At 40.3% G+C, this 24,724-nt stretch overlaps 1 protein-coding gene across 2 annotated transcripts in view; it reads right to left on the bottom strand.

Moving 5' to 3' along the window:
* Nha1 (Na[+]/H[+] hydrogen antiporter 1) overlaps positions 1-24,724 on the bottom strand; it is a 99,380-nt gene that overhangs the window by 42,072 nt on the left and 32,584 nt on the right. Inside the window, exons 1-2 of one of the 2 annotated variants that reach the window (XM_072005279.1) lie at positions 23,631-23,987; positions 19,809-20,183 (exon numbers count right to left, since the gene is read on the bottom strand). In XM_072005279.1, coding sequence (XP_071861380.1) covers positions 19,809-20,183; positions 23,631-23,959 — 704 coding nt within the window. In that variant the 5' untranslated portion in view covers positions 23,960-23,987. Of the gene's footprint in view, positions 1-19,808; positions 20,184-23,630; positions 23,988-24,724 lie in introns of those variants that run through there. The other variant, XM_072005280.1, reaches the window with a different exon arrangement.

Raw genomic sequence — 24,724 nt, 5'->3', positions numbered from 1 at the left:
ACATAATGCAAAATATATTTCGTAGAATAGAACGTTTTCGAAGAAATTCTATAAAGCTAGAAAATGACAAGTTCGTGTTTGGTACTGGTGCGCTCGTAATTCAAAAATTTTTGCAACTGACATCGCAGCCAAGTGTATATCGAGATAAGTTTGCCTGTATAACTCACGCTACGTTTCCTATACCGAACCTGTAAATGATAATATACGATTCGCGTGGTCGAACGCGGAAAAATATCTATTTACGTGTATTTAAGTCTTTTGCTTTGCTACGGCTCGTAAATATTCGCGAATCGAAAGCACACGAATCTAATACGTAATCCGTTATCGGTTGAAAATACGAGAACTCTACGAGCGTCATAGACAAAAAAATGGCATACGACGATGTTTTGGATTTCCTAGTATAATAATCGCTTCGATAACATAATCTTCCAGATTACCAACTTCTGTAAGCTTTGTTCGTACGCGGCCGATCTAATAAAAACGGAAGGCATCGCCATTTTTCGCTTTATTGTCAATATATAGCGATATGTTTACAAACCGAGTTGCAATAACAACATAACGTTATGCCATTACGATAAGATAAATTTTTTTTACGGTAAAATACGAATTGATACTTGACGCGAAAATTTCTTTTTCCGGCCAACGTATCGATTTGCGAGAAGATGACTTTAAAGGGAAAGAAAATCACGGTAAGTAAGCTTACGAGGAAACTTTCGATCTCAAAGTCGAACGTCGCTTTTGTGTCATGGTTTTAGGAGAGACAAACCTTGGACGCTCTATCCATAGCTACCGATTTACGCCCCCCCCCTCCCCTGGACAACTGCAGACTCGCGGAATCGGCCATCGTGGAAGAGCCAAGAAGTCCGTTTAACGAGCATCTTCGACGCGTCGTTAGGTCTCGGAGGATGAAACGAATGCCGCCGGGATCGAAGGGAACGTTCGAAGGACTTGATCCAAAATTTGGTAGTTCGACTTGTTTCGATCGTCTCGCTACGAACGTGCAAACGAGATCGGTGATTTTTCCGTTCACAGAAACTTGCCAGAATTTCTGTATTCTCCGTTATATTGTATTTTTACCGTTGTTTTAACGAATTTTAAAACGCAAGAGATTAAGTCGGGTCTCGACGCGATGTCTCCCGTTACAGGAACTCTGGGAACCTGTAAACTGTAAAAAAAAGATCACGAGGAAAGGTGTATAAGCAAACGTAACGGCACGAGCGAATCGAGCGTTTCGATTTATCGACTAGCGCGACGCGTCCACGACAATTCGAAATGCCTACCGGTCTGATACAAATTGCTGAAAATATTTAAGCGTTACCAGATCTACGCATACCCCCCCCCCCCCACACACACACACACATACATATAGCGTTGGTGAATCTCGTTTAATCGTTTTGTACGAGCTTCGGTCATCGGTGTGGTAGCAGAAAAATTAAACAAACCGAATTATATCGTATCAGAAACGAACGAGTAAATACGGGTACGTTCGAGAGAGAACGCGGGTTCGTATCCGAAAAATCGAGCTTTACCGTTCGACAGTTCGGCACTCTCGATTCCACGAGATTCTCGACAATCCCTTAATAAAAGAAAAAAAAAATAAATAAATAAATAAATAAAAAAGAACCAATAGTTCGAACCACGTCAACTACCCTCCAACCTGGGCGTAAACATGCCAGGACAACTAGAATACCTTTGCAAACAACCATCCGAGGGAAAGAGTTGGCTCTCCGTGAATCAACGTTTCCGACAACGGAAACTTCGTACACGATGTTTTATTCCACCGTTTCGATTTATTTTCCTCCCTTTTTTTACACCAACCGACTCTCCACGCGTGTTGTACCACGTGTTTCAGAGCACCCTTTATTAATATTCCCCCGAGAGGCTATTTGAAAACATCGTTCCACCGCAACACTCCATCGGACAAGCGAGATTCCTCTTTCTCTCTCTCTCTCTCTTTCTCTCTTCCCGTCGCACGTATAGTAAACGAATCTCGATAAAATAACCGATCACTGATCGACGAAGCCTGCTGATTACCTACCACCCACTACAACCAACGTGCAATAAAAGCGAGAACGTAGAGCATCGCGTTGTATCGTAAGAAAAAAGAAGAAGAGACAGACAACTTTGGGACAAGCAAAAGGATTAATAACGGGTAAGATTGGGGAAAGGCGCGGTAAAATCATCCGCATCGCGTATTAACAAAAATAGTATAAGGTAGATAAGAATATAATATAGAAATCGTGCGAAAAAAAAATCTGATGGCAAACTAGGAAAAACGAATTGGATTTGAGAATCTGTTGTTCCCTTTATTGTATCGTAAAGGTGATGAAATTCGCCTTTATAGAGCCAGCTGCGAACGCAATTGCACGGGGTGGTATGACGATTAGATTCGAAAAACTCGCTACGGCTAAACAAATTTTCGATGCGATATTTCCATAGATTTACTACCCGCGTGTACTCTATCTGTATGTATAATAGCAACGAATGACCTTACCACGTGTAAAGCTGTAGATCGTACGATCTCGTGGAGAGTTCGAACGATTAAAGCTACGTTAAGCGAAAGGGAGAAACTTAAACCGCGAAACACAGAAGAAACATTTTACCGAGCTTTCGTTGATAATTTTATCGACGACCTGGCCCAACCTAATCCTATATAGCTATATAGCAGCTAATAACGCCGTAACAGATCGGTTTTTCTTTTCTATTTACGCGATATTAAAAGATGGTTATCTCGTTCATCGATGATTTCATCGATTTAGGTTGGACTATAGTTGCAGAAGGAAGCGACAGAGTCGTAAGATAAATCGTCGAGCGACGGTAACACGTATAGAAGAAAGATGTTCGGAACGTCGAGCTCGATAATTTGATGAATCGATACGACGAAGGTTATTGAAATGGACGAGGTACGTCGACGTGTAGCCTGTTTCCTCTAATCAGCCTGTATCTTATTCGTTTGTGAGAGGAGAGAGGGAGGACTCGTAAAAGAGGAGCACGGCGAGACCATCCATGAATACCGAATCCACGAATTAATACACGATGGAGCACAGCCACGAGTTATTCAATCGCGCAAATGCGTTTAACGAAATGAACGCTTGCGTTTGTTCAAACTCATCCGTTTTAAAGCGCGATCGTTTATTTTCATCGCATCGCTCGGATCCTAACGTCTAACGATAGGTATAATGTATTTCGCTTAGGTGAATTTATACGAGTCGTTTATATTTTTAATATAGACGGGTGGCTCTCTACCGTCGAGAAAATAGAGAAAGACGAAGAAGATAGGAAATGGTTTGCTCGAGATAGAAAACGCGGGTTGTGAAACGAGCGACCAGCTAATGAGCTGCTGCGGTATCGGTTAGGCCGTGCAATTTCGAGGTCGGCCATTCCCCGACAGATTTACATCACGGGAACATTTGCGTAGACGTAATAGCTTGGGTCGGACGCGGTGCGGATACCTCGATGCAATATCGAAGCGCAACGCGATTCGGCTTCTGTATCGAACCACGAACCATTGTCTTTCGGCTTCTCTTGGGACTGATAGATTCACGTTGAACGTCGTGATATACGAGTTTCGATTCTGACAGTTGCACGGTAACTCAACGGTGGACCGTAGAAGATCGCATAGTCTGTACGAGATAGTTGTTTTTGGGGCTGTTTTGCTTTAGATAACGCGTTTAGAAACGCGCGTAGACGGTGAATTAGTTACGCGCAGGAAATCCTAATTAAAGAATTTAACTGATAGCGCTAGACTATAGATATCGACGTTAAATTAATATTCAATATAAATACGATATAATAGGCACGCGACACAGATATAAGCATGCATTTTAGGATTAAAGGTTGTTCGTTACGAATCATCGTGTATCAGCTAGCGAGTTAACGGATTATTTGAATTTTTTAAAAGTAATATAGCATAGTATACCCGTATAGTACGATATAACGTAGAATATTCGATCGAAACTGAACTTATTTAGTTTAGTCATTCATAGACTGTCCTAAATGTCGTTTAAACGTCGGCAATTAAGCCGAACCTTGCCTTCTGTATTGCAACGGCTTTGAAAGTATCGGGTCGATTATATTTTCGCGAGATTAGTAAACAAATTAGCAAACAAACAACGGCTTAAAAGTATTATATAACGTTAGAATATTTAGCGGCAATTATCGTTATCTTTCGCTTAAACTTTTTCCTCGTTTCTACGCGTATCTCGTAACATTGTTGAAAACATAACGATTAAAATGATCCTCGACTATGCGTTTGTACGATCGAATCTTTTTTCCTTTCTTCGTATTTCTTCGTCTTTCTATTTTCAATGACTTTTACGCGCGATTTCTATTATGCTTGGCAATACGAAAGCACCATCGAGATGAAACGGAAGATTTTACTAGGAACTTTTCTAATTCTCCAGTGTCGATGTTCAACGAAACGTCGTTGTAAATCGTTGTAAAATTCGTATCCGAATCTTTGAAAGAATTACGTTTATTATATACAACGATAGTTGCGAAATGTCGGATGTTGTTCAGGAAACTATATTTACGAAACGTGACTCGTATCGAACGAACTGGCCAAAGCGTTTGTCGTCTAATTCGACCGGAAGGAAGGGAAAATCGCCGCTCGGTTTCCACGCGATCGGGTGTTTTCGTGGATTTCGTCACGGTCGATCGACTTTACAACACGTCGAATACACCTTGGACTCTGAAGCTGTCTTGCCGTGCTTCGACGAAACAAACCCGAGACGCGCGCCGTTACGTACGTAATATCATAAATATCTGAAAGTTGCTTCTACCAGTGCCTTCTTCTAAGATATTTTCCTGCCGATAGCGTGCATGCGCGATTTTAACGTAAATTTCTCATATTATACTAAATAATTATATTATATTATATTCAAGAGTAACATAAAAATGACGATACGTGTTCTTTCGTCGAGGACTACTCGAGGTTCTACGAGTACGTGGTATTAGGCGTAAATCTAGCGTCGCGTAACCAACGCAGATAAACGGACTATTTTTTAACGCGCTTGGACAAACACAGAGGAGACAACGATCTTTCTCGACTTTGTCTATTCGTCTGCCTGTTCTGTACGTATAGGTTTTTCTACCTTTTGCCCCGGGCGATGTAACTTAAACGTTGTTAATTAAAAGAACTCGTAGACGACGAGTAACTAGACGTTATATACGCTTGATATAACAAAGTAGCTGTAATAACGGAAGACTCGCGAATATCGGAAGAGAAATTTTTGTAAGAAGAATAAACGGACGATTATGAAGCGAATCAACGAAAGAACGAGACAGAGGTTCTCGATATCCAACTTTCTACGGCGTATGACTTGTATGGCGTTTGGTAAGGATAGCGTCGTGATCCTTTTCTATAAGAATATCGAATTATAGCCAATGACTTTTTCATCGGAAGCCTTAAGAATGTAAAATTTGCACTCGAACGCTAAAAAGATTCGCAATTTTGCCGCGAGCGACGCTTGTCCGCATTAAGCGTCGACGTAACACGTTGAACGAATTACGCGAATTCTCATCCTCGACCGTTTAATTCATTCATATGGGACGATCGACGTAAGATGTACATCAACGTAGCCAATGTTTTCCCTTAAACTCGCTGTTAAATCCTCTCTAGCCGTGCTTGCCTCTGTTGTTGTTACAAACGTGGCTCGAAGCTTTTGCAAAAAAATGATTTCGAGGAGCGACTTGCGACGAAGCCGACCAAGTCGACCAAGAGATAAAGAGACCCTCGAGCGTACGTGCATCGCTCGTAAGTGTGTGCGTATACACGTTACATGCTACGTATGGATAAAGTAGCTGAATTTTAAAATGGATTAATACGCGCCAGTTAAACGGGGACAAGTGTTTCGCGGCACGTTGAACTAACTAATACGGTGCAACGTGTCCGCCCTGCTTCGGTAGATAGACACCAACTTTTGATACGAAAATCGCGACAATGTTCTAGTGGCTGCTCGACCCTGTTACTTATATCATCGACTCGACAACCGGATTTCCGTGAGGAAATATCCTAAGATCAGAGTGCGCGATAATTAGCTAATTACGTGCTTCTATAGCGATAACTTTTAAACAAAATTTCGATCGTCCTACGTGTACAAGTAGCGTTCGTTGCTACATGTGTATACAAAGTTATCGGTATTCTTCGTATGGCTTTTAAGTAACGGTTCGATCGATCGGTAAAATCATAGGTGAGTTTGAGGAATTTTAAAGTAAACATCAATACATGTACGTATAATTTGAGATTACTTAATTGAAACTTAATTGCACGGTAATGCATCGGTAGAACAAGAAACGGAAGTATACAGAATAAAAGTTAGAAAACAGGTACGAGGTAGGTATAAAACGATTTTCTTTGCTCGTTAGAAAGAAATTTATCGCTTTCATAGAAAACCGAAGAACTAACAAACGTAATAAAAATATTATATGTTGCTAATCCCTGATGATAAAAGAAGAAGTACATCGATATATATGCAGGTGTATTAGACGCTTTTATTTCGATAAAGGAATTGTTGTAGACATTTTTCTAGTTTCTTGCTTCTTATCTTAGATATAACGCGATTAAGGGTTCGGCTGACGTAAACGTAAAAATAATTTTATACAAGCGTCGTAATAAGCATCGGAAGTGTAAACGAGTAAAATTTCGATATTTCGATCGATGCTAACTGTCGTTTCGCCGAAACGATCGACCATTTTTATTTCAGTTTATACGGCGATAGCTTGATCGATCGGACAAATTTGGAAATAGATCCACACTGTACATATTCGGAATACGCGTGATCGCGTCGAGTTATCGCAATATTGCCATTTTACGAAATACGTTATTCAGCCATCTTTCCGAAATACTTGCTTTTGCTTCGATACGTTTGTTCGCATTTTGAGGAATTCGCTCGATGGAAGAATATCGTCGTTGCGTTATAAATAACAATGCGTAAAGATAAATACGATAAATTATTTCTTTGTTATTGCTTCTCGATCTATATATCGCACAGTTGTAATTACATAAATTGTACGAACAAGAAGGATAATGTTCGTAATTTATGCCGATTAATAATCAGGTAAAAGTTGTTCGAAATATCGATTTCTACGACACATTTCTACGAACGGTAGCCAGTCGTTGTACAGTTTCGCTCGAGTAATAGAATAGGAGTAAACGATCGACGACGACGACGACGACGACGACGACGACGTGGTCGTGTCTCTTACGTGTGAGAATAAGTCGAAAATGTAGAATAAAATTTGTTAAAAAGAAAGAAAAAAAGAAAAAGTTGAGTTTTTGACGAAACTTCGTTGAATTAGAAACGAAATGAATGAAATTGGTCGAGGAAGAGACACGTTCGTCTGGACGACGATGTTGTCAACGAATCGGTGAAAACGAATTCGTTTCACCGGTTTGGAGGCAAAGATACGGCGACTAGGGAAAAATGGGCCATCCCCGATCAATCGCGCGCGATCGAAGCATTTCGACTTCCTCTTTTATCATAATAAACCCTCTGACCGGATGTTTACGCCGGATAGAGAATGATAGGTAACGCGGGTAAAGCTGACCAAACACGCAAGCGATTCATCGACACGCTCGCTTAGATAGACCAAGCCGCGTTCTATACCTGTGCAATGTGCAAACATCCATCGGCCGATCTGGCAAAACGGTCGGAACCATAGTCGAACGTTTATCGACTCGAGCGATCGACTTTGTTGCGACGACTGTGAAAGTACGCATAGAGTTGGATTCTTCGATGAGAACGCGAAAGCCTCTGTGTCGCGAACTAATCAACCGGATCGCTTTGTCGATGTTTCGTTCTGTAGGCAGCAAACAGAATTTCAAAGGGTGTATCGCGAAGGATAGACGAATCGACGTTGTAACGATTCTGTCGTCGCGTTATGCTCCAACGATGTGAATATCTCAATGGGTCTCGATCTATAAGCGTATATCTCGATGATAAGTTTTGTCTTCCATACAAAGTTTGAGACGAACTTTTCAGGTGAACGAAATTTTGGATAACGGAACTTGTACCGTGTTTGTACGATTAGAATGTAACGAACAAATTGGCAACAGGCGGAAAGCTGAAACTTAGATTTGCCATTATTCCAAATAAAGTATCTACGTTCTATGCATCGATACCTATCTAAGTAGAAAAACTTTTTTGTCGTAGCGATCTTTGTGTTTTCTTCTAGAAATACAATAATTTCCATAGAAATTACGCGCGTATCGATCACCTTTTACACGTAAAATTAAGTTTTTATGTGCTTTACGAAAATAAAAGTTAATATTTATCGAGTCGATATGAAACGGATAGATCGGTGTTTTTTTTTTTCTTTCTTAAACAACTGTGTATACTCGTCGAATTTGACAGATCCATCCAAATCAATCCTAGCGTCGTTGTCGATTCGAAGTTGAACGCTTGTCGATGTTTAGACGTCTACCGACGATTAAACGTCAAATACAGGCCGACGTTTGCACCAATTTGCAAGACACGCGGTTAAACGTTCGAACACGGAACACAGAGCAAAAGACTATATGAAAGTAATCCGTTTACGCATCCGATCAGAGAAATTATCATATTTTCGCGTATATCGATTTCCTAATCTTTATGATAAACGGTACATCTGCAATGTAAGAACTTTGCGTAAAACTTTAATGCGAAGACTTTTCCGCGATATGTAATAAATAAAAGACTGCTAGTACATAATCTATCGAGCGATATAATTCGAAGCGAGAATTCTACAAAACAGAGAATTCTACAAATTTTCTAAAATAAATTCCAGAAAATTTGCGCCCTTTTGCCGTTTCATATAAATGTTGCGCGTTTCGTGGTCCGTTTCTTTAAAAGACCATTATAATTACGCTTAAGAACGTATTTGCATGAAAGCGCGAAATGTCGCGGAAATCGCTCACTCGCTGTATCTGGCAGCAATTAGCGACGAACGCGTTGATCGATAAACGCACGGCTCTCGATTATATTACTTTGCTAGAGGCGTATTCTAGGAGAAAACACGGGTAACTTCGCCACATCCTCTCTTTCTTAAACATCGAGCACGTTTTCGATGAGATCGATACACATTTAGAAAAGATTATACAAAAATCAGGTATTAGTTTGTAGTTCAGGTACAGAGGGTAGTTTCTTCGACGCCTAAGAAGCTAAATCGTGCGAAATTTTTAAAGTCGACGATGTACGTTCTAGAAAATAGAAGCTGATCTTTAATTTGAACTCGTGTAACCTGTCCGTAACCTGTCGTATTTGCAAAAAATGTAGTCCATCTAAATCGATTTGAAGGCATTTACCTTTTATTCGGTATTGCTATCCTTTATTGTTCCCTTTCGATCTTAATCGAACACATTAGAGAAGCAAACATCGTTCGTAACTTTATTTTAAATAATCGTACGTTTTCCATATTTCGCAGAACAATCGAGAATTAATTTCTCCGATTCCAATTATTCTTCCTTCGTAAATTATTCTTATCGATTTCGTTGATCGGCCATCTTTCCAGATAGCTTAAAAGTTATTCGAGTGACGAAAGACGCTATTTTAAGAATAAAAAGAGAGAGAAAGAAACGACGCGACGGAAGCATTGGCGTTAAAAAATTGAAGATCAATTTTACAACTATCGAAGGAAAAAGAAGGGAAAGAAATATCATAAATCACGAGGCTACAAGCTGTACGACACGGTGTAAATGTTTCAGTGACACGTGGCTGGTCGGTGGAGGAATAAAATCGCGAGAAGCCAAACCGGAAGCCGTAGGTTGACGGCTCTATGTCTTCGTCGGCCGCGACATCTTGTCGTCGCAGACCACGTTCCTGTAAAAAGTCCACGAGATAGAACGAAGCGGATGGGTGTCTCTCGGGTGCGCTCCCGAAGGAATTTTATAGACTGCTCTCGGATGTCGCGTTCTATCCGCTCTGCTACACCTACCAGTAACCTCCGTGCGTCACGGATCTCGCAAACTTCTTACGCGAGAACCAATTCCGGCCAACGGTTGCCCAATAACCAAATACGATTAATATCGGTTTTCAAATTTACGCGTATTTCGAAAATACGAAGAAATTAATTTCAAGCAACGATTTATCAACGATTCAGATACTTGGCAAAAAGCATCGATCAAGCTTTTAGACTCGTACAAGTTTTCGAATGCTTCTATATTTTCTTGTCTTTCGATCCAAATATTTGAATATAATTCTAATCTTACGATTAATTAATCTGTATACCGCGATTACATATTTTACCAATGTCCTTGTTCCTGTATTTCCTATTCCCTGTTCCCTTGTTCCACGCGAAGCGATAAAATATTAATAATCTGGTCGCTAGAGATGTCTTGTGCTCGAAGCAACACGAACGAAAGCAGGTTGTGAGATACGCGATATCTCGTGCAAATCGTCAGGCAAGCGCCGTTCGATCATCGAATATCTCGGTTGTGGTAACGCCGCGCGAGCAAAAAATCGGTCTACGATAAGGTTTGTCCAAGAACGTGGAAAAACTAATTCTAGCTACCGATACAGTATTCGCGTACATAGTATTCGCTGCACGTTATATCCAAAACGTACAATTTTCTATCTCAAAGTAGGAGAATTTCATGCAAGATGGCTCGCTCGAAGGACGAGTTAGTGTATTATTTGCTCGTAACCTGTTCAACCTGAAAAGATGTATCGCTTAAAAAAAAAGTGACGTTTTATCGTCTCGAAGCAATCTGACGGCGATATTTTAAATTCACGTCCTATCTTTCCGGGGTGTTCCATACGGAAATTCCCGGTGGGTCTCGAGCGTCCTGACAGTTTTCCAAGGATGTGCACGACGCGGCTTCCCTTTCGAGCCAACCCGTGCGTTCCATGTACCATACAGAGAAATACATCGAAACTTTCAGTTTTTAGAAAATTTCGATTAAAATTGCGAAACGCGGAGCATTATATATATATGGAGATAATATATGGAGAGATATCGTTTTCTAGTCGAGAATGCCAACTCTCGAGAGGCGTTCTTCGTTCCGATCGTTTTCATCGTATTTTGTAATTTTGTTGTTTCTAATTTCCACATTTTTCTGTTACACATATTTTTCGTATCAACGAAATTGCCGAATGGTGTGCGAAGTTTGTGCGTTAACGCGAATTGAAAATTATACATATACGAATATGTACTTTATTCTCGCTCTAATGGAAATTGTTACGACGAATTTGACGTACGGTGAGAAAGTGACATTTGAAGCTCGTGCTTCGTCTTAAAGAATGTAGATAAAAGTCCTGTTGTAAATAAAACTTGGCCGTCATATCGAAGATGCGGCAATCTTATGTACGGCGATGCAAATAAGTCTATGCCTTTGTTAAATATCTTTTCTAATTCGCGCACGCGAATTCTCCGATACTCGCGTAGGGATTAAGAGCGGAACGGAGGAAAAAGGGAAAGCGGCGCGACGCCCGGCGAGAATTTCCTCGTAACTCCTGGCAAGAGGACGCGACGCCGTGTCGTTCGCTGAGATTGCAGCTCGTGAAAACGTCTCGGCCCGCGCTGTTTGCGTTGTCTATGCCTTGGATAATGTGTTCCGGTCTGGCCTGTTATTAATTTCGGTATGAATCATATCACGTGCTTGGCTTACACGTTTGCTTTGTTTTACTTTGCCGTTACGACGTTTCACTGTACGGCGGCACTTTTGTTTTCGATCGAACTACCGAAAATACGACCAGTCGTGATTTATGACCAGATATAAATCTAAGACCGCCGGATCGTTAATTATATCGCTAAATAATAAAGCTGGATCGGAATAACAGCGAAGGCGATATCGGTTTCTCGCGATTATGCAACGTCTTGATAGTTTCATTCGAAGTAAGAAGAACATCGTCGTTTCTCTTCGTGTTATTTCGTTCTTTAGATAAGAGATTATTTAACTTATACACTTTTATTACGTCTTTCGAACTCGATAAGAAATTAAGTTCGGATACAAAGTTCTAACTTTCTTTGCAAGAAAATGTAGAATGTCGAAAGCAAATCGGAAGAAATTGCTTCCGATACGTTGAAAAGTCTGTATTTTTTTTTTTTTTTTTCTTTTTTGAGGAAACGTAGCATCAAAGCAAACGACCGTTATAAAGCTACATGTTACATCGTCGCTCGTGGCACAGGTGTAGCCTGACCGTTATCGTAAACGTCCACCGTAAACGATGAGAACAAGGTCTGCCGATTATTTATAGTCCGCGGTATATTTTATTTCTCGCTTTTAACAATCGTTCGCATATTAGGTAGGTATCTGTTACTCGTGTCGTAAGCTTCTAAGCTTGTGAAACGCGAAAGGAACGAGAAAGGAGAAGGACCGTTTCTTAAAAGTAAGAAAATTATTGCTGCCATTAAGATCAACATTGTTACTGTGACGAAAAGAATTAAACCGCGTAGCTAATAATCGTCAGCGAAACGAAGGCCCGTAACTTTACTATGATCGTAAACGCATAAGAATCGTGTCTTTTTATTTATCCTTTTATAGCTTCTTTTAGACCTACTTTACTTGAAATTTATATTCGCTCATTGAGCTGTTACATTTCCTATCTTTCGTTCGGTTACGTTTTTACTACCTTCCGGCTGAAATTTATTGAGATCGGAAGCGATTATTTTCTTTTCTTCGACTATCGTACATTCGCTTGAAATATATGTACTCGAGAATATTAAATCAGACAAATATCGTTGGAAAATATTTCAAATCGCTTAAGAAAAATGTATATATGACCATTGTCGTTTCGTATTCTTCAGAACCAAACGAACGAACGAACGAACGAATCAGACGACAAGCTCGAAGTAGACGAAACTTACGCGCGGCGGACACGTCGGTATCTTTCGAAGAAGAAAAGAAGAAAATCGTTTATTGCTTAACACGCTCTATTACACCGTCTGTTGTACGCGTATGCTACGCGCCGAAGCTTAAAAATACCGAAGCTTTAAACGGTCAAAAAATATTCTGTTTACGAATACCCTGGATTTCCTTACGAATTACGAATACCCTGTTGCAGCGATATTACTGGACAACGGGGGCCATTTCGATTTTTCCACTCTATTATTTTTTTTTATTATTTTTCCCATCGCTATTATCAGCACTCGCGGATTCTTGTTGCGTTGCGAAATGGTGGTAAGTTTCGGGAAAGGGGCTTGAGAATCACGGCTCGAATATCGATGCGAATATCATCGCGATACGATCGGATATACGCAGCTAGGTTGCTAGGTATGTACGTACACGGAAACGCGTAATGCAACGCGTTTCCATATCCAAGCTCCGCCACACGATGATACAGCAATGGGAAGCGATATACGAATATCACCTATGCGTCAAACGTATAAATCCTCGCCGTCCCCGTTTTCCACGGTTAATATTTTACGAATTGTAAAAACTTAGAACAGCCTCGTCGTATACGTACTTGAAAACGTCCGTTATTTGCGCTCTTTTGTCTCTTTCCGCGCGTATTTTCCTCTAAAAATGTATTATCGGCGAATAGCACGTTTGCGAGGAGAACTTGCCGATCAAACCGAATTGCGGTTTAGCTTTTCTTAATCTTTTTCGTCAAACGTTCAATAGTATTATAATCAAGCATTCGTCGAAGATATCGGTTTTTCTACGGTTTATTCTCTCCCGTTCCCGCGTACTTTTTTCTCATTCCCGTTTCTCCTGTGGACACGATATTTCCATTAAAGTCCTAATCTCCTACTGTCGGTAGACATATTATACATATAATATATCATATTAACAAATGTACTTAATTCATTTGTCAATCACATGTTTTACGATATTTCGATTATGTCGCGGCATCTGTGTGGGATTAGACAGAGTACAACTGTACATACAACGTGTACAAATATAATTCGATATCCGGAAGTGCGTAAACGATGATTGATTGATGATTTATGATTTATGATTATGAATATGAAATTACGCGAAGGAAGATATAGAAACCCTATATCTGATGTTTTGCGACAGTACTACGTTTTAGAAAACTTAGTCGATCAAACGTATACGATACCGATAAATTCGACGAATAATTATATCGAGGTATTTGTAAGAATAAGTTGTTCGTAGTCTGGTTAAGCTGCGTCCGGATTGCCGTTCGCGATCGGTGTGGATACTTTAGCGTATAGCGAACGCTATTCGTTCAAGAGGCGGCATATCAAAGGGTTGGTCAGCGTACGAGCAATAAGTTTCCAACCGTTTAAAAGCTGTTTGCGAGTTGTTGGAGAACCGCGATGTGGACACGACGCTGTTCCGCAGTTTCTGCTCGTGAGCAGCTCGCGAATAGTTCGAGTCAGTCTGGACAAAGCGTTACGTATCTTGCAATTAGTTAAAATGTGTGTTCAATGTGACGATGCAAAACGTTCGTGGTTTTGTTATTACGTGAGACGAATAGCGAACGATAAGCACCGACTAACGTCGATTCAGGCTGTCTTATCGCGTACGAAAAATAGCGAAAGTTTGTTCTCTTTTATTCGTCTCACGGACCTTTTGCCCGTGAGAAAAGTGTTAAAAAGTAATGCTCGTAAGCGTTCCGTATATACGGCGTAAACGACGAAAATTCGAACAACAACGAGCGTGTCGTAGTCTTGATTCAAGATATCGCTGTACATATTTCTTTCATCGATGAAACAGGCAACGACGTAGCGTGCGCTACTCGTTTCGTGCGAATTCCCCGACATTCGATTCACGTAATACGTATCGTAGAACGCGTGCGTGCGTGTCAGACGAGATATCCTACGTTATTAGACGAGCCTTTAACGACGCCACGCTTCCACGCGCTGTCGTTATATCGTCGGACTGAACATTTTGGTCAGTGATGTATCGTTGAGAAACCGGAACGGGGGATACGCGAATTATCGTCGCGTATCGGACGTTCGGTGGACAATTATTCGCGGGAGTGGATAATCGAGGTATTCGTAGAATCGTTAGGTCTGTGTAATAATTCCGCGGCATATTCGATCGATAGCGAAACATTGCTGCGCACGGCAGCATAAACGAACGACAAGCACAGGAGATAGTCGAAGAAATTTTTCGATAGACGCAGATATTTGTAAATCTTGGTTGTACGGTAATTTTCCTTTTAGCTTCGCTACTCGATACTCTTGGTAGAAACAACGGATAAATAACGAACGTAGTATCGCAGGTCCCGACGAAGATGAACAAAAATTTCAAGGATATTTTTGCCAAGCCAAAGCAAGAGAAAAATGAAAAATATATAAATCGCGTCGGAGATTTCGTTCATTGATCGTTGATATTTCGAAATGAATCGGAATATTTCCGATTATCGGTAACATTTTCCCCGTGCAAACAAATATACTTGCAACTTAAGCGATGTAGGACACGGTAATCGTCGGACTTAAAGAAGCATGTCCGGCAGTTTAGCTCGTGCAAATTGTAGACAAAAAGACTATGACATTCGCTTTCATAAATGGTGCAGAACTTTGTATATACGCGTATACACGCGTGTACCTGCCTACGATGTACTCGTTATATAGGACCGAGGCCAGTATATAGTTTACGCGATTTAAGAAACTGTTTCATCTAGTAATTCTATTCTCGCGCGTCGGACGCTAGCGAACACTAACGTACGCGATCGACGATAAAGGATATAAAGTGGATTCGAACGATAGATTTCGAGCGAACGGTACGAAACTCGACGTTATCAAGGCGTGCAACGGCTTGTGTTGAGCGTAATTTTCTTTCAACATCCATGACTCGAAAACTAAAGTATACGTAGAACACAGTATATGTTCGTAAAACGTTAGTTTCGTTCGTAGACATTTCGACACGCATTCCGATCACGTATTACTCTATGTAATTCTGTATAATAGCATGCGCTTTACTTATCGTTGGTGAAGCAACGATAAAAAGTAGAGAGACTAAAGGATTTCGGAAAAGTTTAAATTATTACCGTTTATGTTCAATTTTGTTCGATGACACCGATTATAAGTTAAATTCATAATGAAACTATAGATCAAGTAATGTAATCTGTCTTTTTTCATATAGAGCAACTGTTTTCTTGATGCAAAAAAAAAAAAAAAAAATTGCCTCATTTGTTTAAAAACGAAGAAAACAGCTGCCTAGGTGAATGCAAATTTCTTATCAACGACAAACGTTCCGAAAGCCACGAATTCGAAGTATCTCGGCAGATTTTAGGGTTTACGAGAGTATCGAGGACGCTCGCGAATTCCGACAAAGAAGTATTTGTCCGATAAACGGCTGGATTAGAAGCGATTTCAATTGGGAATACACCTTGAATCCTCTCTGAACTCCTTCGGAGACCGTGATTATTATGCCGCGCGTGACATTGTCGCGTATGACCGCGACCAATCGCCGTTGGTTGGCCTCGACGTTAAAAAGGGGCCACCTTATGATCGCGATGAGTCGATGGTTGCTTCGTCGAGTCTGCCGTCTTTCTGCTCTCTATGCGACACACGCGCCAGTGAAAATAACGATCGGTCGCGCAATCGTCAAAGAAAATATCGTAATCTGATCGTCGATGGAGCAAAGAGTACAGAAGTTACGTCGATCTATCGTGGACAGGATATATCGCCGCAAAGTCTTAGGGGTTAAAGTTACCCGTCTATCTTTTTAGGAGAGTTTATTAAATTTTGTTACGCGCCCTAAACTTTCATATAAACATCACGACGAAAGGAAATCGTAATCTTAACTATCCCGCTTGCAACTTTTCACCTACAAGTGTCATCTTTTGCTTATTGTACATCATAAGCAAATCGATAGTTTATAGTTGTTAAGGCACTTTAGTGGCTAATTTATTAGTTACGGTAGCGAGAGTACAAGGAGACGCAAATATCGTCGATTATTTAAGCGACATTGTTCTTTATTTACATAGAGCGTCCGATTTCAATGCATAAACGCGAATTAGTTTGGCAGATATTTTCACGCTTATTCTGTAAAACTTCCGAGGAAAAAGGAAGGAGTAAAACGAAAAAGAAAATAAAATGTAACAATTTTTCTTTGCAGGAAAACTGCGATTTAAAACTTTGATATCGTTCTCGGATGATCGATCTATCGTCGATCTCGCACGAAATAGCCGACGAACTGAAAATCTCTCTGTTATATCTTATCGCGAAATGTTGCGCGCTGGCCAGAATTTCATCCAGTTTCCTTCGTGTTTTTTCGCTCGTCGCTCGTGTCTCGTGTCTCGTCTCTCGTCTATCAATCCGTTCGATCGTGCGATTCGACGGCCTTTCTATGCAATTCCATATTGTCCTTTGTAAAACGCACTCGTTAACTCGATCGGAACAAACTCCTCTCGTTCCCTCTCGTTCCCAGTCTAAATAGCAATAAAAATCAACGGAGGAAGAGAAACTCGGAAGTTCAAGTGCCACAGTGTTTGAAATACCGTGCGTGAATCGGATAAGGAGTGGTCCAAAATTGAAAGCACTTTTCGCTCGCTCTCCGCGATTTTGGAACTGAATTTTCCGTCAAACGATACCTCGTGATAAGAAGTTAATCGACACAGATTAACGAAGTATATTCTCGTAGACGAGAGCACGTGTGTATGTTTCTATAAATGTTCCTTTAAAATTCAGATTATAAATATTTATTCGCAAACAGCGATAATCGAGAACATTGGTTATCGACGAATCGAAGATACTTATCTGTTGGCAGCAAAGGAGAGAAGAAGAGAGAGCGCTTCTCATCGTTCGACATTAAATACATATTGACGATGGTTTTGCTACAGAAATTTACGCTTGTTACTTACAGAAACGTATACTTATTTTTAATCGATTTAAAGATACGGTACCGCGTCCGTTTGGTTGGCGACTAAGTGATTGCGGATTTTGTCAATACCACCTGATTGCAGGTGGTAATCGAATAGCTGTATGGATATATAAAATATCGTACAACGTAATACGATCGATCGTTCCTTATGACAGTTTCATCGTTGAATCGCTGTCGACGAATACGATATTTCCTGCTTCGAGATACGATGTAACCTATTGTTAATAGAGTCGCTTACCGTGTACGCTTTGGATCCAAGATCGCTTTACTCTAAGGGTCGATTCGGATGCGACTGGCGAATCGAAGGCCACGAGATTTAAAAGAAAAACTTTTACAACGCATAGTCGACGAATTTACAAAATAAATAAAACAAATATGTAATTTTGTTCTGTACTTTTGAAATTAATTTCCAGTTGCGATACATTTAACGTTTTAATCTTGTTTACACTCCTATCGGCATATCTTTTAAATCTCTTGGTTTCTTTATTTTCCAGAGTAAAATGATCGAAAGCTACCGCCCGCCTATGTTTATACAGACATAAGCACATTCATCAGTTCCATATAATATATTTTCGACACGGCAGTCATGCTAATAATCGATTCCGGAGAGGCACACACGAGCAGAAGAAACAAATATTATCACATGATGCGGTGGAATAAATTTCAATTACGAAATGATGAAGTTCCATTTACAAATTCAGCCAAAGAAGTAATGTGTGCGTAACAGCACATGATTTTAATCACGTGCTCAGTTAAGTCTAACTGTAGTCACGCGCAACAGCGTAATAATTAACCCCTTAGCTCAGTTGGGTCAACGATGTCGTTCAACCAAGTACAAACATTCCGTCTCGGTGGCTCACACTTGTAAATTGCAACATTTCATGGCACGCATCGATTCTCTTATCGTCCACTATCCCTGCGTTATCACAGTGCGGCGTCACAGATCGTCGTAAACCTTTTGTATTGGATTTTCACCAATATCTCCGGATGGACAAATTTTATTTTTCGGCGTATCTTTTACAACTTCGGTTACCAAATTATTAAGTTTTGTGGTCTACTAATCATCCAAAGAAAAAAAAAAAAAAAAAAAAGAAAAAAGAAGAGAAAAAAAGTATCGATTTTATTGAATTTCGATGACACGTTGAACGAAAAATTAGATAAAAAAAAAAAAAAAAAAAGAAAGAAGAGAATACGAGCGAATGGAGATTAATCTTTATTTTCGTTATTTAGAAATTTTTTCAAATTCTTTGGCAAGTTCGTGTTGAACGATCGATTGGAAAAAGTTTCAGAATATTTTTAGTATATTATCGGGTTTTTGAATGTATTAGTCGATGTATTTTGCCGGAATAGAACTGACCTCAGAGAAATTTCTTCGTGTATGACATTTAATTCTGGGGATGGACGATCATAGGGATTTGTTACAAACAATTATTTCGTGAATGTCGGAAAGTAAAAATATCCTAGCTGACATTTTCTCGGATCTATAATCGGTATTTGTATACGTGTATCTGACATATATGTAGATAAGAACGTAGGTTGCAAACAGTCTGACCTAAGAGAATTACGGTTTAAGAACTTTCTTCGAGTATCGTAAACGCGGTGGACGCGAACAATCAGGGTTATTTTTTGTACGATCTGAATAATTTCAAAGGCAATGTATATCTTATCGAACTACATGTTTATATAATTTGTCCTTTTGTCGTCTAAATTCAGAATGTTATACGGCAATTTCTCGAAAGAACCGGAGATACGCGATTAAGATATTTTATATATCCGTTATTTTAACAGAAATATGAAAAGTGATTCGGTATGAAAGCCCTAAGGCTAATAGCGAAAATAACGAGAAGAGACAAGATTACATCCGCGATCCTAGCGTTACATAGTTCGTTCGAGAAGCAACGATCGTGACCGATGGATTGCGCGTGTTTACGCAAGTTCGTACTTTCACGAATTGTACGTTTTCGTACGTTTAAATTTCTGTAAATACGTAATCATCCGTACGGTCCAATCGTCGCTGTTTCCATTGACTTTTCGGAAAACTTTTGAAACTAAGAAAGAAGATAAAGGTAAAGAGCGAAGAAAGACTCACCGCAAATTGGAGACAACGGTGACGTAGTTGCCTTCGATGGAGACCAGGCCGACATTCTGCAGTATAATCCCGGTGATCAACATGCCGATTAGAGCAGGAAGGGTGGTCAAGGAGAATAGCCATCCGCCAAAATGCGCCGCTAAGCAAAGGGTGGCGAGGCCGAAAAGCTGACCACCGGGGGCGGCGTCATCTTTTAGTATCGTATACACGATGCCCCAGAGCAGCAGCCCTAACAGGAACAGGCACAATAGACGAGCGAATTTCCGGTAGGTTGGACAAAACGGTTGTGGACAGGCTTTCCTCCAACCCGTCGGCTCCCACGATGGCGTATCGTCGCGACCGTGGCATCGCGCGCAAAACAGGTACAACCATGATCTGAAAGAAGGATCAAGCCTGAACAATACCTTGATGGAAAGAAAATGATGACGCGATAAGCCTTCTCGTATGGTTGCGATATCGTTGCACGTCGGTTTTATTCTTTCTTTTCTTTTTTTTTTCTTTTTTTCTTTTTCATTTTCAAAGCTTTACTCGCAATTTTATGGATTAGCTATCAGGGGAGTGTAGCAGGGGAGGTCGGGCAATAAATGGAATGGCGAATAGGCGATAAAAGTGATTTCGAGATTAAAATATATTTATTAAATCGGAGAATATTTTTATCCAAATATAGATAGGTTTGCTATCGATACAATAGATAAATATGCTTTGCGTGAATTCTCTTTGCGAAACACGTTGCAATTCGCGTGTCGATTTCTAAGTATGTTTGACGAAACTTGGTAATCTATGATCGGATGCTGACATATTTTTAAGATCGTCTGGATATCGTGCATACAGTATCCGTGTCATTAATGTTCAAACCTACATCGTTGTTCTTACTGACCGATTAAGACGGTATACTAATTGCTGTATCGATGGAACCGCAACTAATATCGGATACACCGTACGACGTTGAATCTACATGTATATTCTTGCAACGTACGGTACGGAACCTCGGAGACGATGCATGCATCGTAACGTATGGACGATATGTGTATCCGAAAATTCGTATATTATAAAAAATTAATAACTTGCTCGACTTTCTGGCTCCCTTATCCTTTATCCTTTATATCTCATGATGCGCACAGCTATCATACACGATACCACGGTCACGATCCCTCGTGTTAATCGGTTCATCGTCACCGTTCCTACGAACCGTGTCCTTTACCTCGATTACCTATCCGCCATCTGCATTAATTAAAATAACGTCAGCTTTTACAATAATTTTATTCGAACGTACGTTTTATTTAAAGCAGCGCTGCTGCCCATTAAACAGCGTAGAAACGATTTTTACCGAAATTGCAGATATCAAGGTACGTACGTCTATAGAACGATATATTTATAATTTGGAAGTCGGAAGTCGGATTTATAAGTTGGAAGCAAAACGCGCGCCATCGGAAGAGACGGAAGAAGAAGCAAGGGAAGAAAGCGAAATAAGTCCTACGTTGGTAGGAGAAGTTTGAGAGCAAAACGTGTGCACCGTATCTCAACCGTCAACGTCGATGTTGATATTTTATTGTAAGATTCGATATCTTGAGATACCACCATCCGTAAGTTACGCCTTTTTAAAGAATTATCTGCACTTGTTTGACCGAAACTGCATTCATTTTTAGGATTTTAATCCGTTCGAGATTGGAATTTCGTTATAAAGGCTTAAATATTTGTACGTGCATTTTGAAGTTTTATCGTCGAACGATCGATTTCCAAAGTAAACGAACAAATTTGCTTCGCGGTTGATTTCAAGAACGTTAACTCTTTCTTTCGCAAGATACGGTCGCTTGTGAAGTTACACGCGATGAATCAATTTCGCTGATCCAATGGATTCATCGTGTTAACTTTAACTCTGTCTCTGTCTCTGACTCTGACTATGACTCTCCTAAAATAAATGGAGCAAAAAGCTCGTCGAGAACTCGGAAAGCGTTAACAGAAGCGTATACCTTGTAGAGTGCAGGCGAACAGACGATATAGGAAACTTGGCGTAGAGCTTCGTTCAATCTCATTAGACTTTATGATCTTTATGATCTTATCAAGGCGATTGGAAATGACACGCTTTGTAACCGACCGTTACATCACGAACTACGCTTCCTCGATCCGTTACAATTCCCCCGATTAGGATTGCTTGCTACCAATAGTTTTCATTCGTTGTCTCCGTATCGATTGCGACGCGGATTCTCGCTCGGGGAAAAAAAAAAGTTGACCAGTAGAATCGCGACGACGGTGCGAACGATGTACAGGTAAGCGCGTTAAACCGATAGACGGTGTGTTGGCATTTCCAAGTTCCTAACTCTGTTTTTATTTTCTTTGACTTACTTATAACTGTCCAGTACTTTTACTACGTTAATACGTATTTCTTATTGTTATATCGTCCGATATATGATATTACGCGATCGCGTTTTTTAGTATCGGTATTGAAAAATTATGTACATTTTTTGCTGTAACTATGAAATTACTTTATCATCGACTTTAATACAATACGTTACAACGTTAAGAAACGAGTACGGTGTTAAGTACGGCGGTTAAGGAATCGACAGCTTAAACAGTAGCCCGAAGAGCGTTTAATGCTTGGATGCGAGGCATGAAAGCGACGATATTCTTTTATCCTCCATTTACCATTACACGCGCGTAAGAGTAAAAATTATCGTTCTATTAAAAATATAAAATGTTTTGTGCGAAAAATTTAGTAATAAAAAAAAAAAAAAAGAAAAAAAGAGAAACGTTCCAAGTTTGTTTTCTTCAGGAAAACGTCTGTCGTTTAAACATATTTTTCCCATGATAGATTTATGCGCGTACGTCCTCCTTTTATCGGTCTCTTGAACTGATTTCGCGATATAAAAAATAAAAGAAATACTTGTATTTATCATAAATATTTCTTCTAATCTTATTAAGAAAGATAGTACTATAGGTCTTATTATCAACGTGCAATACCGGACAGTGCTTATTTTAATAAAATGTCATTAAAAGTCTTATATAACTTGAGCCTTGGAAAACATGGATTAAAGTATTACGCTACCGCGAACTTTGCTTTCAAAAGCTGAACGCGATCTATTTTTCCATAGATTCCCGCCTATTCTATATGTACGCACGCTAATCGCTATATCTATCCCGTCGGGTTGTTGTTTTTAAGGAAACGTTTTTTAAGGAAAATTAGCTATCGCGTTTCGTATAACGATAAAATACCGATTTTACCAAATACGATCCGATCGATCTTTATCAATAAGCTTGCGATGAAACTTGACGCAAACAAGTTTTCTGCGTTTCGCTTTAATTTCATTGTCGTATTAATTTCATTTGTATATCTCTACGCGTATTTAAGGAATTTCGATACATTTCACAAGATAAGGGAAACTACTGGTCTACGCGATAGAATTTCGCACGAATAAAATTTATTTGGTCGAACGATCTATATATAACGCTTGGGTTCAAACTGTTCGACGATTCAACGTGCTCTATAATCGAACGCCAAGATTGTTACGGTGAAAATCGCGACAACGCGGCGTTAAAAACGGCTAGAAATCCGACTAAAATCTTCTCTATCAGCAACGATGGAAAATCGACGTTGAAAAGACACGCGTTTGCCGAAACAGACCAAACTACGACACTGTGGTGAAAATGAACTTTTCCAAAATTATTACCAAAACTATCGAAAGAAAAATGGACGAATATAGGATAAGGAATTCTTCTATTCTTGCTCGTTTCGAAAAGTTACGGTTTAACGCTTTAGAGCGGCGAACGACGAACGACGAATCGACGCAGATTTGACTCCGATAGAATGTTTCTTAAGATTCTTACCGTTCCAATTCCTCCGAGTACTCGAGCTTGTCCCTAATGGAGCTGGTCAAGCTATGCGCGGACTTCTTCCTGTTTCCGTTGATCCTGCCGTTCTCGAGATCGAACTTGTGCTGCGGAATATTCTCCGCGCTACCATAGTTACTACTTCCATGCTGCAGTATCGATTTGCCGCGACCCTGATCGGAATTATACTCGGAGCTGGCGCTTATGCGCCGATGATGATCAAAGTTGGGATTATCCATGCCGAGGATCTGATCGCTAATGGAGACGCGTCGCTTGGCTAACTCCTCGGTCGACCTGTTCGTTCTGTTACTCGTGTCGATTTCCATATCGTATCTCGGTGCCCTCGACAACTAACCAGAACGTGCCCTTTAAGAAACCAATTTCTATATATATATGTATATACGCGTGTGTGTATACGTATTCGATGAAATCGGTAAAAGCTATCCGATACGTCGAGTCGTGTCGTTATCGATTCACGATGTTTCACTCGATCGATTTCGAACAAGCTCGATCAACGGAGATTTAAATCGTATGCAGACGAATCAGCGAACGATCGTCGAACGACAGTTGGTTGTATCGGCTGTCATCGGCTGTCATCGGCCGAAAGATCGACTCGCAAGCTTTCTCGATAAGATAGACACCGGCTATGCGAGCTTCTCGATGTTTCGTAGGACAGAGGCGAAAAGGTCTAATTTGGCTGTAGGAATCCAACTGACTTTCACGTTTCTCGTTGGAACACAGGGATATTCTTGATACACGAAGTCTTGGATTCGACAGGAGCAACGCGAATCCATGTACCCAACGTAGAGTTCGAGTTGGATTCGTCGAAAAATAGCGTTTAAGAAAGTTTTTAAAAAATCCTTGCGATTTGGCCGAACGCGACCGAAGAGAAGAGAATAAAGTTTGGCAACTGGAGGAAAAATACCGACGGACGATCGTCGGAGGATCGTGTAGAGGAAGCGGCTTTCCTCGATCGACTGCCGATAGAGACGACAGCGGTCTACGATCACAGCTCGACGTTCCCCTGTCGACCGTTGACAGTGTATACGGAGTCGCGTGACGATGACTCCGAGAAAGTCCAAACACGATGA

Source organism: Bombus fervidus, chromosome 6 (genome assembly GCF_041682495.2).
Source record: "Bombus fervidus isolate BK054 chromosome 6, iyBomFerv1, whole genome shotgun sequence".
NCBI lineage: Eukaryota > Metazoa > Arthropoda > Insecta > Hymenoptera > Apidae > Bombus > Bombus fervidus.
This window is presented reverse-complemented; position numbering and strand designations above follow the sequence as displayed.